Source organism: Mustela nigripes, chromosome 15 (genome assembly GCF_022355385.1).
Source record: "Mustela nigripes isolate SB6536 chromosome 15, MUSNIG.SB6536, whole genome shotgun sequence".
Taxonomy (NCBI): domain Eukaryota; kingdom Metazoa; phylum Chordata; class Mammalia; order Carnivora; family Mustelidae; genus Mustela; species Mustela nigripes.
In genome coordinates, this window is record NC_081571.1 from 911,419 (window position 1) to 929,826 (window position 18,408).

The 18,408-nt window shown below is 39.0% G+C and overlaps 1 protein-coding gene across 1 annotated transcript in view; it reads left to right on the plus strand.

The window, feature by feature from the left end:
- Positions 1–18,408, plus strand: part of MPHOSPH8 (M-phase phosphoprotein 8) — a 57,879-nt gene that overhangs the window by 36,898 nt on the left and 2,573 nt on the right. The window contains exons 6-12 of the mRNA XM_059377709.1: positions 3,297–3,422; positions 3,505–3,593; positions 6,181–6,321; positions 7,462–7,548; positions 11,955–12,109; positions 14,926–15,080; positions 17,867–17,994. Coding sequence (XP_059233692.1) covers positions 3,297–3,422; positions 3,505–3,593; positions 6,181–6,321; positions 7,462–7,548; positions 11,955–12,109; positions 14,926–15,080; positions 17,867–17,994 — 881 coding nt within the window. The remainder of the gene's footprint in view (positions 1–3,296; positions 3,423–3,504; positions 3,594–6,180; positions 6,322–7,461; positions 7,549–11,954; positions 12,110–14,925; positions 15,081–17,866; positions 17,995–18,408) is intronic.

Here is an 18,408-nt window from a genome sequence, read left to right on the forward strand (position 1 = left end):
TGGAAACTGGATAGATAGTAAGTGGCAACAGATCCCTGGGGAAAGATAAGCTCTTTATAGATGGTATGAGGATACTTGGTTATCCGTGGAAGAAACCATACACAAAAACCAAATTCTGATGGATTAAGGTCTTAAATATAAAGAGGACAGTTAGATAGTAGATATTTGGAGGACAAAGGATCATATCTTTAAGATAGAGAAGGATTTCTGAAACAAGACGCATAAAAGTACCATAAAAGAAAAGAGTGATAAAGTTGGTTGCAAAGCAGTTGTATTCATTAAAGTTCCCATTTAAAAAGGTGAAAAAAACAAAGGATTGATAAATATATTTAAATATATTTAAAAATTTCTTCAGTATGATACTGTATTGGATTCTCCAGAGAAACAGAATCAATAGGATATATATTAAAAAAGGAGGTTTGTAAGAAAGAATTGGCATGTGTGATTATAAAGGTTTAGAATAGTCCCACAACCTGCCATTTGCAGTGTAGACCCAGGAAAGATGAAACTGTAATTTTGGTCTAGTCTCAGTGCAAAGGCCTGAGAATCACAGAGCTGATGGTGTAAACCTGAAAGTCCAAAGGTCCAAGAGCCAGGATTCCTGCTGTCAAGGCAGAAGATGGAGGTCCCAGCTCAAGAAGAGAGAATCTGTGTTCTTGTGTAGTGCAGAGGATTGCATGTTACCTGCCCACACTGATGAGGGCAGATCTTCAGCTCATTCTAATTCAAATGCTAATCTCCCAGAAAGGCCCTCAGAGACACATCCAGAAATAATGTTTTACCAGCTATCTGGGCATCCCTTAATCCAGTCAATATGATGCACAAAATTAGCCATGTAGATACCAATTTCTTTTTTTTTTTTTTAAGATTTTATTTATTTATTTATCTACTTACTTATTTGACACACAGAGATCACAAGTAGGCAGAGAGGCAGGCAGAGAGAGAGAGAAGGGGATGCTGGGTCGGATCCCTGAGATCATGACCTGAGCCGAAGGCAGAGGCTTAACCCAGTGAGCCACCTAGGCACCCTACCAATTTCTTTTTAAAGATTTTGTTTCTTAGAGAGAGATCATGCACATGTAAGCATGAGCATGAGCAGGAGCAGGAGGGAGGGGCAGAGGGAGAGGGAGAAGCAGACACCACACTAGGCAGGGAACCCTATATGGGTCTCAATCCCAGGACCCAGAGATCATGACCTGAGCCAAAGGCAGACGCTTAACCGACTGAGCAACCCATTCACCCAATACCAATTTTTATAAAGCTAAGAAACAACTGTAGATTTTTTAGGATATATGTATTTATGGCAAAACCATTTTTAAAAAGAACAGAAGGGAATGACAGATTCAAACTCTGTGACATCACTGTGGTGGGGGATAGCATGGTATGGGGAGTGTTGAGGCCCCAGAGTGGGTCTGTGCTCAAATTAGTGCTCTGTTCACAGATGTTTACCTCCTAACACATTCTTTTAGTTAATAAAAATAAGCTTTTTATTAAATTAATAAAGTTATTAAAAATAGAAAGGCTTAAACTACCAGATGCCAAATCAAGATCCAGTACTTGGTAGGAATGAACATAGGATTTTGAACAAATTGGCTTTGTTAGAGATCAAAATCCAAGCTACAGCATACCTTTTCTTGTTATTTATGTTGCATGTTTTTGTTACTTGTAACAGTCCTGTAAGTTAGGTGGTGGTATCTCAATTGATACGAACCCTCTTCTGTCCTGCTTCACAGATCTGTCCATGGTATTGTGGGGCTGCGCTAGAGAGAGGAGGTCCTGCTGTGGGCTCAGATACAACTCAGTGAGAAGAAGCCTGTTGGCTTACTGATGTGTGTGAGCAAATCACAGAACCTCTTTGCCTTGTTTTCTTACCCATAACATGTATCCCTGTGTATGTTATTGTGTGTGGATTAAATGTGCTAATTTATGTAAATACTTTAACACTTCTCCCTGAATGTTAGCTGCTTTTACTATTACTACTACTGCTGTTACTCAGAAAGTGAGGTACTCCAAGTTTACATGACTTACTCAAAGCCATGCAACTGACATAAGGAGCTGGGATACAGAAAATCCAGTATGTGTAGCTCTTAAGGCTGTGCTTTTTCTATGATGGGATGCTCTTGGAGGTAGCAAAGAGAAGTGTGGGTTTGAGTTGAAAGCTTTGGAAGAATTTCTTTCATTTATTTGTGTCTTTTACAAACTTCATGTCTATGGCAAGGTTAACTGCCTGACATTTGTGTAGTTTGAGGAATTGGTTTTAGGTGAAAATACTTTTACCATAAAATATTTTTTATTTTTGCTTTTTAAAATAGCACAGTTGAAGGGCGTCTGGATGGGTGGTTCAGTTAGTTGGGCACTCAACTCTTGATTTCAGGTCAGGTCATGATTTCAGAGTCACGGGATCAAGCTCTACATCAGGCTCTGTGCTGGGTGTGGAGACTGCTTACCTCTCCTTCTGCCCCTCTCTGCCCCCCACAAATAAATACATAAATAAAATATTTAAAAATAAAATAAGACAGTTGTTTTGAATACTCCCCAATGAATTAATGCTCAGATCTTATTTGCTGCACTGTCAATAGTGGATGAACATGTTCTTTCCTAATGTTAGGAAAGCTCCTGGGTCAGACAGATGAGGGAGGAAACTAGTACTTGCTTTGTGGGTAGGAGGAAGCACAGAGGACTTCCAAGAGAAGGACCTGGAGCTGAGTCTGAAAGACCAGTGACTTATTTACATACAGGTCTAATTTACACATTTAAAGATTTTTAAAAATTTATTTGACACAGAGAAAGAGATAGGGAATACAAGCAGAGGGAGTGAGAGAGGGAGAAGCAGGCTTCCCACAGAGCAGGGAACCCAATATGGGGCTTAGTCACTGGACCCTAGGATCATGATCTGAGCCAAAGACAGATGCTGAATGATTGAGCCACCCAGGTGCCCTTGGTTTACACATTTAGAATGGCTTTACTTGCATAAATGATTGTAGGCAATGCATATCCAAGAAGAATGGCCAAAGATAGAAATGTTAAGAGATTCCTCTTACTGAATCCCTATGATTTTTCTCTCTTCCTTTGAGCTACTTAATCTTGTATTTATGCTTTTGAAGCACTGTGACATCTAAATGTGGGTAGTTGGTATTACTTTACCAAGAAAAGCAGAAATTTAATTAAAGACTCAATTACATAATGAAATATATTACGAGTGTATATGAAACTTTGCTTTAGACACCAAAAGTTAATAAAACAGCATTGTTACAGGAAAAGAAAATGTGTATTTATAAGGCTCTTCTGTGTTCCAGATGGCAGACAACAGATTTTGAGTTTGGGCATGGACTTGCAGTTGGAATGGATGAAACTAGAAGATTTTCAAAAGCATCTTGACGGGGAAGATGAGAACTTTACCACAGCAAATGCAATTTCAAGTAGTGAGTAGTTTAGGAATTTTGGTGGTCCTTTTCATGTATCTAGATATGAGAAGCCTAATTTTTCTTAATTCTTATATTGTAGATTTATTGAGGGATGCTGTGAAAAATGGGGATTATATTGCTGTAAAAGTTGCACTTAATTCAAATGAAGACTATAACCTGGACCAAGAGGTAATTAGTAAAATCTCATGAAATAAAGATAGTAGCTCTTTTAATATAATTCTATTTTATTTTTCATTTTTTAAAAATTAAAAAAGTAATGTTCATTTTGTAAACTGAAAACACAGTAGGAATGTATAGTGTAGAAAATTATAGACCTTGTAATTCCAGCCCCAGGAGCAACCATTTGGTTTAGCTGTGGCCTGTCTAGTTTTTGTCTGTGGTTGAATCTCCGCTGCTCTGAGGGGCATAGAACGACTCCTTGTGTCCTTGTCTCTGATGGTGCTTTGGTGGTAGTCTCCTCTTCACAGCAGTTGCCCATGGTTCTGTTGCTAGAGGTTTTTCATTTTGATTTATGGGGGAGGGGGTGTTTTTTCTTTTAATGAAAGCGCCTTAACCCTTTCTTCCTAGTTTTTAGTTTTTGTTTTTGAGTCTTTTATTATTCAGAGGATTTTTATTTTTAGATAGTCATATCTGTTGATCCTTTCCTTTATGGCTTTGGGTGTCTTGTTTACAAAAGATTTTTTATACTTTCTTCTTTAGTATTTTTGCTTTGGTGGTGGATTTTTTTATTTTTTTTTATTTTTTTTTTTTAAGATTTTGTTTATTTATTTGACAGAGATCACGAGTAGGCAGAGAGGCAGGCAGAGAGAGAGGAGGAAGCAGGCCCCCCGGTGGTGGATTTTTTTAAAGCTTACTCCTTAGGAGTTACAGTTCAAAAGAATTACTGAGATTTTGGGTAAAATTGCATGAACTCTATAGATTAATTTGACTGAGAATTGACATTTTTACATTTTTAGTCCTCCAAATAAGAACATGGTAACTCTACATTCATTCAGCTCTTCATTTATTCCTAAAGCAAAGTTTTATAAATTTTCTTTTCTTTGTATGGTTCTTGCACATTTATTTTGGTTGTGTTCCTACATATTTGATAACTTTTAAATTATCTCAGTATGATCATTAGGATCTTTTTCCTCCCACATTTTGTCTTCTAACTGGTTATTCTGTATGTTTGGTGAAGCTATTGATTTGTGTGTGTGTGTGCACGTGTGCACCCATGTGCATATATGTGGTCTCCCGTCACTGTGAAATTCTCTTACTGTAATAATTTTAAGTCACTTGCCTGGGATTCTCTGGGCAGAGAATATGATCACCTATTAAAAAGTAACTATTTTGTTTCCTTTTTCCCAGTAATCTTTCTTTTTCTGGTGTTGTGAACTTGGTAACATTTTGAAGAATAGTAGTAGTGGAAGTGATCCTGTTCTGCTTCTGATCTGAGTGGGGATTTCCCCTTAGGCTGTGTGTGAAGGTGCTCTTTCTCTTTTACTGTTGTGGGTTTCTTGTGGACAGTAGTCTTTCTCTTTCTAGACTTCCTTTGTTTACCTGCTTAAGTTTTTATCAGGGTTGGATGGATGCTGGGTTTTATCAGATTTTTTTTTCCTACTTTATTACTAATGTAGCTTGGTCTTTATGAATAAATTAGAAGAAGGTTTTTTCCCCTTTAACATGTTTTGTAGTAATCGGATATTTTACAAATGAGAGGAAGTGCACTCTCTTACTCAGAAGACTTTTGTATTCCTTCAGATTGCTCATATAAGTGAATTTTATAGTCAAATTCCTATAGCCAAATTAACAACAAAGTAACTATTAGAACTTGGTTTTAGTAGATGGTATTTAATAAATGGCATTTAATAAATGGATGGTATTTAATAAATGTTTTTTTGTTTCAGTTAATGATTGAAAATATTTAAGCTATTACCTTTTTATTTTTTGTCAACTTTATGTAATTTTATCTCTTTAAAGTATTTTAATTTCTCTATTTTGTCATAGCATCTTAGAATCCAATCGTATCAGTTTCCTCCTTCTGAATTTTTTTCTTTATCCTTTGAGTAGCCAACCGTCACTTCCCAACAGTTATATTCATATAGGCCACCATTTGTGGTGACACCATTCAGTTAGCCCGTCATCAATAGAGTGGACTTAGGTTACGTCTAGTAGTCATTTCGAGCCTTAGGTCTTTCAGCCAACTAAGTGAGTATCAAGTGAGTGAGTAAGTTTCACCTGTTTTACCTAGAACACAAGGAGACTTTTGTGTATGAAATGTGTAATGAATACTTTGCCATTTTTATAGCATCAAGATACAAATACTATTCATCACATGTTGTTCCAAGTGTTGATATGATAGGCCTTTAAAACATGGAAGTTGTAGGGCATCTGGGTGACTCAGTTGATTGATCGACTGCCTTCAGCTCAGGTCATGATACTGGAGTCCTGGATGGAGTCCTGCATCAGGCTCCCTGCTCGGCTCCCTGCTTCTCCCTCTGACCTTCCCCTTTTCATGCTTGGTCTCTCTCAAATAAATAAATAAATTCTTAAAACAAACAAACAAACATGGAAGTTGTAAAATTTTATATTTACATCTGAAAGAAACTGTGATATTTCTAATTATTACAAGGATATTTTATAAAAACCTTAAGTAGCTGCTTAAATCCATGTATTTAAGTGATTTCACATTGAAACATCATAGACAAAAAGACTTAGCTCTAAAATTTTTCTGATGGACACTGACATGTCTTTTTCCTCAACAAAACCAATGAAGGATTCAAGCGGGATGACTCTGGTGATGCTTGCTGCAGCAGGAGGGCAAGACGACCTGCTGAGGCTCCTCATCAAGAAGGGGGCTAAGGTGAATGGCAGACAGAAGAATGGGACCACTGCCCTCATTCATGCAGCTGAGAAGGTTGGGAACTCAAAAGACCTCAGTTTCTTATTCTGTAGGAATTCCTGCCCGTGGACCAGAACAGGAGTCTGTTTCTGTGGAGAAATAAAACTCTTATGGTCACGTAACTTTAGAATCTCATATTTCAATTCATCTAGGACTTACCATGAATAGATTTTTTTTTTGTCAATAGTAGTACTTTATAATTGAATTTTCAAAATGTGATTTATCTAGTGGGAAGTGATTCATATTGAAAAAAGACCCTAGGGGCACCTGGTTGGCTTAATCTGTAGAGCATGTGACTCTTGATCTCAGGGTTATGAATTCAAACTCCATACTGGGCATAGAAGTACTTGAAAAAAAAGAAAAGAAAAAAGGCCTCTGATTAATATACTAATGCTGGTTTCAATCTTAAATCTTTTAAAGATCTTTTCCAGTTTGGGGCACATGGGTGGCTCATTCGTTAAGTGTCCGCCTTTGGCTCAAGTCATGGTCCTGGGGTCCTGGAATCAAGCCCTGTGTCAGGCTCCCTGCTTGGCAGGAGGCCTGCTTCTCCCTCTCACCCTGCTTGTGTTCCCTCTCTGGCTGTGTCTCTCTCTGTCAAATAAAAAAAAAATTTTTAACTCTTAAAACTGGGGCACCTGGGTGGCTCAGTGGGTTAAACCTCTGCCTTCGGCTCAGGTCATGATCTCAGGGTCCTGGGATCAAGCTCTGCTTCCCCTTCTCTCTCTGCCTGCCTCTCTGTCTACTTGTGATCGCTCTCTTTGTCAAATAAATAAATAAAATCTTTAAAAAAGAGAGAAAATAACATGAAAGATACCCTTAAAAAAAATCTTAAAAATCTTTCCCAATTGAAATTAAGTGTTCCTTTTGATTAAGAACATAATTAAAATGTTTCCACATACTATCTTTTTAAAGGATTGATATACAGAGTTTCTTATGTTGAAACCAGTAGTTAAACTTAAGGTTGAAGTTACTGTTAAATTGTGTATGGTTGTGCATGGGGCCTGAATGGTGGGCACAGTGAAGACCCATATTCACTGACCTGCTTGGGATAGAATCTGAGTATTTTTCTGGATGGCTAAAAACTTCAAGTCATCAAAAACTATCTTTTAAAGAATTCTGGGAATTAAATTTGCCTTTTTTTTTTTTTTTAACTAGAACTTTTTAACTACAGTGGCTATTCTTTTGGAAGCAGGAGCTTTTGTTAATGTCCAGCAGAGCAATGGTGAGACTGCTCTAATGAAGGTAAATATTTCACTTCGGTCTTGACAGATGTTCCTGTTAGTACCCTGATTGCCAGGCACTCTGCTGGGGGCTGGGAATATGATGGGGAACAGGACACAAATGTGTAGGAGAAATAGGTCAGCAAAATTAAGAGTTGATGTGAGCAATAATGTCATAGGAAAAAACCCAGAGAGCCATGGGATTACATAAAAGTTGAGCTGAGCAGTGCAGATTCACGGTGGGACAGGGTAGAACATCTGGCGGGCTCAGTCGATAGAGCATATGACTCTTGATCTTGGGGTCATAAGTTTTGAGCCCCATGTTGAGCGTAGAGATTACTTTAAAAAAAAAAAAGGGTGGATATGATAGGTGGCTGAGCTGCATCTTACAAATGACATATAAGCAGGCAGGGATGAACTGTATAAGCAGGAAATGGAATAGGATATGCAGAGAGCTGGGAGTGGAAAAGAACATGATGTACTTTCATTATTATTTTACATTGGTGGATTCATCTCCTTAGCCTCCAATTTCTTCATGCGTATTTGGAATTGTGGTTTGCTGACCATTTTGAGTGGAAGGTTGTTCAAGCCTCCCCCATGACTATCCCTTTGATGACCTCTCCCTATTTAGCAGTTTTGTTTTTGCTTCTCCTGGGGCCAACCCCGGTCTCACTACTGTGGTAGTTTAGGTTCCTGGCCTAAAATGCCATTAGGACAGAGCAGGTCCTGACACCGAGCCATGCATTAGTTCCCAGCGTGGAGGCTCTGTCTTACTGCTGTGTTTGTAGATATAGTTTTGTGCAAGAAAATGACCCAAGTGGGTGTTTGTCTATAGTACCTATTTTCAGCCGTCTTTCCTGAGTGAGAGAGCAAGGCCCAGTTCATCTATCCCCTCAACCTTCTTCCATGCTCGAGATGTGGACCTTGCTCACTGCTTGTGTTTCCATATCATTTTTGGTTTATGGAAATGCTTATTTTGTTCAGGAGCCCTACTTTTGAGTTTTAGTTTTCCTTTGTGTTTTCTGTTGCCATATGCTTAGAGAAGAATTGGCACATCAAATATGAATTAAAACTTTGTCTTATTGAGAAATCACCAGGTACATTCTAAACAGTAAATACTTAAGTAGTCTTGTGCATAAAGGTGTGCACATAGGGCAGTGAGCATGGACATGGTCTATATCTGGAACAAGGAATTAGGATAACTTGGTCCTGAAATAGTTGGAGGCTGCTAAAAGGTTTAAGCTAGAGAAAGACATAATCAGAATAAAGGTGGTTGTTTTTAATGTCCCTCACTTAGTTCAGTAGGGGGAACGAATTGGTTAAAAGGACAAGCAGTGGGACACCTGGGTGGCTCATTGTGTTAAAAGCTCTGCCCTCTGCTCAGGTCATGATCTCAGGGTCCTGGGATCAAGCCCCACATCAGGCTCTCTGCTCAGCAGGGAGCCTGCTTCTTCCTCTCTCTCTCTGCTTGCCTCTCTGCCTACTCTTTCTCTGTAAAATAAATAAATTTAAAAAATAAATAAATAAAAACAGTACAGAGATGTTTTTAAAATAAGTGAAATAAGGCTCCTGAGTGGCTCAGTTGGTTAAGTGACTGACTTCAGCTCGGCTCACGATCCTGGAATCCCAGGATCTAGTCCCACATCGGGCTCCCTGCTTGGCAGGGAGTCTGTTTCTCCTGCTGACCTTTCTCCACTCATGCTCTCTCTCATTCTCTCTCTCTCTCTCCCAAATAAATAAAATCTTTTAAAAAAAAAATTAAGTGAAATAGGGGCACCTGGGTGGCTCAGTGGGTTAAAGTCTCTGCCTTCAGCTCAGGTCATGATCCCAGGGTCTTGGGATTGAGGCCCGCATCAGGCTTTCTGCTCAGCGGGGAGTCTGCTTCCTCCTCTGTATCTCTCTACCTGCCTCTCTGCCTACTTGTGATCTCTGTCTGTCAAATAAATAAATAAAATCTTAAAAAAAAAAATTAAGTCTTTAAAAAATAAATAAATAAAATTAAGTGAAATAATAGTCTGTACCTAGGTAGTGACAGTGGAGATGGAAGTGGATAGACTGACCAGTGGTTTATTTTTTTTTAAAGATTTTATTTATTTGTTTGGCAGACAGAGATCACAAGTAGGCAGAGAAGTGGGCAGAGAGAGAGAAAGGGAAGCAGGCTCCCCGCTGAGCAGAGAGCCTGATGCGGGGCTCGATCCCAGGACCCTGGGATCATGACCTGAGCTGAAGGCAGAGGCTTTAACCCACTGAGCCATCCAGGCGCCCCTGACCAGTGGTTTAAGAAGATAGAACTCACAGGGCTTGGTAATTGAAGGTGATGCTTAGTAATCTTATTTCTTAATTTCGGGAACTCAGGCAGTATACAATGAGTGGTGTTGCATTTGAGCTAGGAATGCTCTGATGATGTTTCACATGTGTTCTTTAGCTCAAGAGAGCGGGGTGGGCTATAGATTCAGATTCAGGGTCATCACAGTTACAGCCCTAGGGTGAGAGTGGGGTCACTGCTGAGAGTTGGAAGGGAAAGAAAAGCCAGAGATGGAAGGCAGCCACATAGGGAAGACTAGAGAAGGAGGAGGAAGATCAGGAGAGAAACGTGTCCTGAGCATTTTAAGGAGGCCTGCAGCATCTGCTGAGGCAGAGATGCCAGAGAAAGAGACTGGGAAGTTCCATAGGGAAGTAGCACTGGAGAGGGTATTAGTGCCCTCATTTGTTGGGTATGAGGGGTGTGGGGTTGCATAAGGTGAGGAGGTGGATCTTGGATGTAGCAGGCACTTCAGAGTTGATCTGACAAGGAGGAAGGCAGTGTCCAGAGCGGAAGGGATTGAGGGACTGTTTGTTCCTTCTTCCTAGAGAAGTACTTAAAGCATATTTAACTGCTGTCTGAATAATACTGCCTATAACTGTATTTAAACTTTGTTTTTGTTTTTTGTTTTGGTCTGGTTTTTGTTTGTATTGGGTTTTTTTTTTGGTACTGGTTTCTTAAGCTTTAAGGATTTAGTATATTAAATTGGTTTTTAGAATTAGAAGAAATAAACACAGGGAGAGATTTTCAGAAATTTTTGAAACAAAATTTAAAAAACCTTTCATCTCAGAAATAATATATAAAATTGGTCATTACCAAACAAGATGGAATTGGGAGGGAGACAAACCATAAGTGACTCTTAATCTCATAAAACAAACTGAGGGTTGCTGGGGGGAGGGGGGTTGGGAGAAGGAGGTGGGATTATGGACATTGGGGAGGGTATGTGCTTTGGTGAGTGCTGTGAAGTGTGTAAACCTGGAGATTCACAGACCTGTACCCCTGGGGATAAAAATATATGTTTATAAAAAATAAAAAATTAAAAAAAAAAATTGGTCATTACCAGAGTGTGAAGGGGTGGAGAAACCACATTCTCACCCACCAATGTGGGGCATATAATTGGTTCCAGCAGGGCTTTTCAACCTTCTCCCTCCTGGCAATGTGGGCCAGATCATTTGTAGCATGTATAACAGCATCCCTCACTTCTGCTCCAGATGCCCTGTAACAACCAGAAATGTCTCCATACATTGCCTGAATTCCCCTGGGGGGCAGATCACCCCAGTGGGAACCACTGAGTTACATTCTTTTGAAGGGCATATTTATCAGCTATTCCATGAGATGCATGCCCTTTGACCTAGCACTTGCACAGCTTAAAAACCTACTCTGTAGAAATACTGCAGACAGTAGAAATACTCCAGAGAGTGGTAGCATACCAGATGGCCTTGTTTTTGTAGAAAAGCTTACTGGCTTGCCCTGGTTCCTTTACAATATGTTATTTAATTTCACCTCAGTGTTGTGAGGTGGAAGTACTGTGATCCCCTCTCAACAAATGGAAACAGTGAGATTCAGAATTAGGGACTTACTTTGACGTCCTTTAGCTGGTAAATAAATAACAGACAGGAGAAAACATAGATGTAGGTCTTTTCACTCTGGAAATGGTCTTTGAACTGTGTCCAGGTCCATCTTAAATTTGCTGAATTCAAATTTGGATCTATGCTCAATTAGTCTCCTTTAAAGCAGTCTTCTGGGGAAATGTTGAAATTACTTTGTGGCGCCGGGAGACTTGATCTGAAGAATGGAGCACGCTAGAGCTTAGGAAGGCCTGGTGTTTGTTCTGTCTTGGAACAGAAGTATCTTTTAGAGTTGCCCATTTCCCCAGGAGTCAGGGATGAAATTGTAGCACAGATTTCAGTACTGTTCACTGAGTAAAAGGGGCATACCACTGTTTGTTTACTTAACAGTTTGTAAACTCTTGGTGAGACCCTGTGTCAAGTTTTTTTCTCCCTTTCCAACATTCTTGTGCTTCTCTTCACAGAAATTCCCAAGCTCACATGTGAAGAAAGGGGCAAACACAGATTGGTAGTTATCTTACAGCTAAGTATTTCCTGTTCCTTTTTTCCCCATTGTAGGCCTGTAAAAGAGGAAATTCTGATATTGTACGACTTGTAATCGAATGTGGAGCTGACTGCAATATTTTGTCGAAGCACCAAAACAGCGCACTGCATTTTGCAAAGCAGTGTAACAATGTGTTGGTGTATGACTTGCTGAAGAATCACTTAGAGACGTAAGTGTGAGCGAGTGTGCCATGGTTAAGTCACAGAGTCTGTGTGGACACATCATGTATATAATTGGTCAGATGAAGATTGTTAAGTGGAAGTCATGACAGGCTTCTGTTCTCAAAATATCATAAATTTAGTAAGTGGCATATGAATTATTTTTCTGACAGTTATTGAGGTCTCAAACTTTAAAATTTAACACTGACACTCCTATATAGGAGTAGCTCCTTAAAAATCTTAATTATGCTCATAATTTGACTCATGCTTTCTTAAAACTAATCTGTATTTTTTTTTAATAGACATGATTTTTTCAAGCAGTTTTAGATTCACAGTGAAGTTGAGCTAAAAGTACAGAGTTCCTACATATCCTCTGCTTCCATATATGCACAACCTCCCCTACTAACATCTGTCCACCAGAGGGGTGCATTTGCTAAAACCAATGAACCTGCATTGACAGTTACCATCCAGAGTCCATGGGTTTACATTAGGGTACACCTTGGTGTCGCGCATTTTGTGGAGTTTTGACAAATGTATAATGACGTGTACCCACTATTAGTGTCATACAGAATAGCACTGCCCTAAAAATCCTCTGTGCTTTGCCTGTTCATCCCTTCCTGCCCCTGCCCCCCGACCCATGGCAATCACTGATCTTGTTGCTCTCTCCATTGTTTTGCTTTTTCCAGAATGTCGTGCAGTTGGAATCATAGTACTTGCCCTTTTCAGATTGGCATCTTTCACTTAGTAATATGCATTGAAGATTCCTCCATGTCTTTTTTTTTTATTTGTTTGCTTTAATTCCAGTTAGTTAACATAGTATTATATTTCAGCTGTATAATATAGTGAGTCAGCAACTCTATATTACTCAGTGCTCATCACTCTTTTTTTAAAATATTTTATTTATTTATTTGACACAGAGAGAGAGATCACAAGTAGGCAGAGAGGCAGGCAGAGAGAGAGGAAGGGAAACAGGCTCCCTGCTGAGCAGAGAGCCTGATGCGGGACTCGATCCCAGGACCCTGAGATCATGACCTGAGCCGAAGGCAGCGGCTTAACCCACTGAGCCACCCAGGCGCCCCAGTGCTCATCACTCTTAATCCCCTTCACTGATTTCTCCCATCCCACTACCCACCTCCCCTGTGGGAACCATCAGTTTATTCTCCATAGTTGTCTGGTTTTTTGATTTGTCTCTTTATTTTTCCTTTGTTCATTTGTTTTTTTTCTTAAATTCCACATGAGTGAAATCATATGGCTTTTGTCTCTGACTTATTTCACTTAGCATTATACTCTCTTGATCCATCCATGTTGTTGCAAGTAACAAGATTTAATTTTTTATGGCTCAATAATTTACATACTACCTCTTCTTTATCCATTTATCATCTATCGATGGACACTTGGCTGCTTCCATAATTTGGCTGTTGTAAATAATACTAAATAATACTGTATAAATATTGTGATCCACCATGTCTTCGTGGCTTAGCTTATTTCTTTCTAATGCTGAACTATTCCATTGTCTGGATGTACCACAGTTTATCCATTCAAGGTCATTCTTTTTCAGATGAATTATAAATCATTTTATTTTAATTGAAAATCACACAAGTAACTTAGCTTTTTCCTTAAGAACTATTCTGGCTTACTCTGTCATCAAAAAGAATGAAATCTTGCCATTTGCAACGATGTGGATGGAACTAGAGGGTATTACGCTAAGCAAAATAAGTCAGTCACAGAAAGACAAATACATGATTTCACTCGTGGAATTTAAGAAACAAAACAGATGAACATAGGGGAAAGGAAGGAAAAAATAAGATGAAAATTGAGAGGGAGGCAAACCACCAGAGAGGCTGAACTCTAGGAAACAAACTGAGGGTTGCTGGAAGGGAGATGACTGTGTGTGTGGTGCCAGGGGATAATCAGGTGACAGGCATTAAGGAGGGCACTTGATGTAATGAGCACTGGGTGTTATATGCGACTGATGAAACACTAAATTCTGCCTCTGAAACTAATAAAAAAAAATTATTTTGACAACACGTAACAGAAACGCCACAAACAGTAGTTAACATGAGTAAGATGTTTATTGTTCAAAATAACAGGGAGTCTAGAGGTATGACTTCAATCTTCATGCCTGCATGATAGTTACTCCAATTCCAGGATCTATATTCTAGGCAGAAAGTAAGGTAAATTTCAGACAAGAGACAAAAAACAAACCAAAAATGGCATGTATGTCGTGAGTCTGTCCAGCCTTTGCTGGGAGCTTTACCCAACCCATAATTTCTCTGTGTGTCCATGACCCAATACAGTGGATTTCCACTCCTAAAACCTGAGTATCTCGGGAAAACCAAATGAGTTGGTTACTTTCCTAGCAAGATAATTTAAAAATATTTTCTGAATTAGCACTAATCTGTATTAGCATTTTATTTAACTGTCTTCTAAACTAAGTACTATAAAGTGTGTGTGTGTTTGTGGCACTTCTCAAATTTATTGTTCAGTAGAATTTTCATTTTCATTAGACAAATAAGTATTGAGTGCTCTCTGTACGCCAGGAACTATTCAGAAGACTGGGAAGATGCAGACAGCAGCGGGGCTTGGGGGATTGGGGGAAGACTGGCCCCTTAAGAGCCTAAATTCCCTGTGGCAACATAGACAGTAAGACAGTGTGTCAGATGCTAAGTGCTAAAGAAAAATACACCAGGGAAGCAGGATGAGTAGGAAGTTACATTTATTTTAAAGGTTGATTTGGGAAGGCCTCATGTATTCAGCAGTTTGAGAATATGACTCATGGTTATTTTCTACATTAATATTAACAACTCTTACTATACTTTTTGCCTAGACTTTCAAGAGTAGCAGAAGAAACAATAAGGGATTACTTTGAAGCACGTCTTGCTCTATTAGAACCGATTTTTCCAATAGCATGTCATCGTCTCTGTGAGGGACCAGATTTTTCAACAGATTTCAATTACAAACCCCCACAGAACATACCAGAAGGTAAGCCTATGTTTTTGTTTGAAAAGTGACACTGTAAATATCAGCTGATTTCTAATCAGATGAGATTGGGCATGTTCAGGATGGTATGGCCATAGACTTTCAGCTGATTTTTAAATAGAACTCTATGAACATATCTTCACAGAATCCCATTATGCATAATAATTATATAAAATAGTTAACAGCAGAGCTACTCTGGCAGAAAAAGGTGACCTGATACCTACCATCCCAGGTGACTTTGAGGGATCCACGGAGCACTGTTAGCACTTGTTTAAAAACCATAGGGGTGCCTCGGTGGCTCAGTCAGTTAAGCATCTGACTCCTCATTCTGGGTCAGGTCATGATCTCCAGAGTCGTGAGATTGAGCCCTGAGTTGGGCTCTGCACAGCAGGGAGTCTGCTTGAGATTTTCTCTCTGTCTTTCCACCCGCCTCAGATAAATCTTAAATTTTTTTTAAAAATGAAAAAAGCATGGTATTTGGAACTGTTCTTCCTGCCTTGGATCTTGAAAAAAAGTATGGAAGTTGGATCTTAATAATTGTACTAACTTGTTAATTAATTTTAATTAATTAATTTAACTAATTTTGTTTTTTAACTTGATTAAAATAAAAAGTCAGTGTCTTGACCCATAGGAAAGTTGAATAGCAGGAGGTGGAAACTTTGGTTCTTGTTCCTAGCCTCTGCTTAACAGCTGCTGTGCTGGCAAGACCATGACATGGGCATGGCCCTTCTCCAGGACAGGGACACAGCATAAACTGTTTAAGTGGAAAGAACACTGCCTTCATGAAAGTAGGAAACTCGGTTCTGGCTTTTTTGTTAAGTAAAAACATCCATTTAAAAAAATACATATAGGGTCCTTGGGTGGCCAGTTGATTAAGCATCTGCCTTTGGCTCAGGTCATGATCTCAGGGTCCTGGGATCGAGTCATGCATCTGCACTTTAGCAGGGAGTCTGCTTCTCCTTTTCACTCTGACTCTGGCCACCAGCCCTTACTTCATTCTCTCTCAAATAAATAAATCTTTATATATATATATATATATATATATATATATATATGTATTCATTAATGAAAATTTAATTAAAGACCTATTACATAACACCTGTGTTTAGTGAACTTGACATTGAAGAATCACTTGTGATTTCAGCTGTCCAAGTAGATAGTTTACATTGCTGAGTAGTGAGAACAAGGTTGGGGAACAGGGTGTAGGGGTTGCTCAGCTGATCTGGGCCAGTCTCCCAACATTCACAACTTACGGGCTTCAGTGCACCTGGACTGTCTTAAGGTTACTGATTTTTTTTTTTTTTTTCTGTTAGCGTGGCTAACAGAAATCTTCTCTATGTGAAACCTTACCAAAGACGCCTTGTCATCCTGATACAAGATCCTGATAGGTTTTCCTGACCCTTGCTAGTCAGTGTGGTCTCAGACTGCTCTGAGAGCTTGTTAGAGATGCAGACTCTCAGGTCCACCCAGACCTGACTCTCAGTTGACACCTTGGTTACGATCTCAGGTGATTTAGGAACACACTCAAGTTTGAGAAGCATTGACCTTGGTTCCTTGAGGGGGACTGTGATTGTGTTTAACACCTAGTTTGGCTGGAGAAAACGTTTAGACTGATAGCATGAAACAACTGCTAGCAAATTAATTAGGGTTCCTCATGTCATAGTAGGTCAGTGAAATTCAAGTACTTGTCAGAGTAGAGTTAATGAACACAACTTCCTTAGATCTAACTGATTTTGGTTAGAATGAACAGCACCCGAATGAAGGATTTTCAAATAGGATTTTCACTGTAGACCGCTAGTCCCCATTCAGGTCATTTTGAAGAGTTACCACCACTCTCCTCTATAGAGAGAGTAACAAATATTCACCTCAACTTTTGTCCCAGATCAGATGCTCATTCATAGTGGAACTGAGGGGAAAAAGACAAGAAACAGTCCCTATATTGTGTGTAGGCATTTTCTTTTGAACCTCAGCACTTTGGGGGCGGGTGTGGGGTGGGTATAGCATTTTAAGTAATCAGTATGACAAAACTTAAATAGCTTCGAAAGGAGAAGAAAGAGAGCTAGGGGTGAAATCAGTGTGTCCTCCTTTCCCTGGGACCAGAACAAAAAAAGTCAGTGGTTCCTTGGGGGTCTCTTTTATGAAGTCTCCTCTTGTTTATAATTGGGCTGGATCAGTGTTTTTTCATCTTAAAAAATGGCTTATCAGAAAGGTCATAGAGTTCAGGTATCTATTTTCTGTTGTAATAAAAGTATAGCTTTGTTCAGAAAAATGAGTCATGCAGAGTATTTTGGATATTCATTGAAAGCTTCAAATTTCACAGTCCCCACCCTACCCTACCCCACCGAATAAGGTTTGGTATTAATCAGAAAATTGGGAAAAGTTAAAAGACTGTAGAAGAAAATGGACAGTCACTCAAACCCAAACCCAGAGAAACCATCATAGAAGTTTGCATCCATGGACATTTTACATATTCAGCAGCAACTTTTACCCTTTAAGACCAAAATTAACGTAGAGAGCGTATTTTAAAAAATTTGTTCCCTGAGCAGTCAGTAGGGATCACTTGGACAAAAAAATAGAAAGGGTCTGTGGTTTGAAAAATGCTAGGTAACACCAAGTTTTGAAATTGGGACTCAGATTGTCCGGTATGAGTGGGCATCAGGCAGGGTGTGTTCCACCAGGCTTACTGAGGGGATCACTCCCAACTTGTACAGGTGCGCCTTCTTCAGAGTTGAAAGATGGCCATGGTAGGGCTGATACTAAAATCTATGTTTTACCTCTCCCTTATTCAGGCTCTGGCATCCTGCTGTTTATTTTCCATGCCAATTTTTTGGGTAAAGAAGTTATTGCCCGGCTCTGTGGACCATGTAGTGTACAAGCTGTAGTTTTAAATGATAAATTTCAACTTCCAGTTTTTCTGGTAAGATTTTCTGTAGTTCATTACTGAAAAATACATTTTTCTAATCCAGAAGCACAGATGACTTTTAATGGTGTGTTTTAATAAAATATGTTAATTACAGCTAAGCCAATTGTAAATAAGACACTAACCCATAATTGCAAAGTAAAATTTTCCTAAATTTTGTAAGAATCTGGATTTCTCATGTTTGATATATATGCCTTAAGTTGTATTTATCATAATGTCAGAACATTATGAATATAAATTCTTAAGGTATAAGAAATGTACTGATTTTTTAAAATATTCTGCCTTTTCCCACCATTGTAATTACAAACATTCACCTAAAGGAAATTTAGAGAATTTAAAAAATATACCCCTTCTTTGATTCAAATACCTAGAACATGGGTGTATTCATTCCTAGCTTTAATGTGTGTAGCT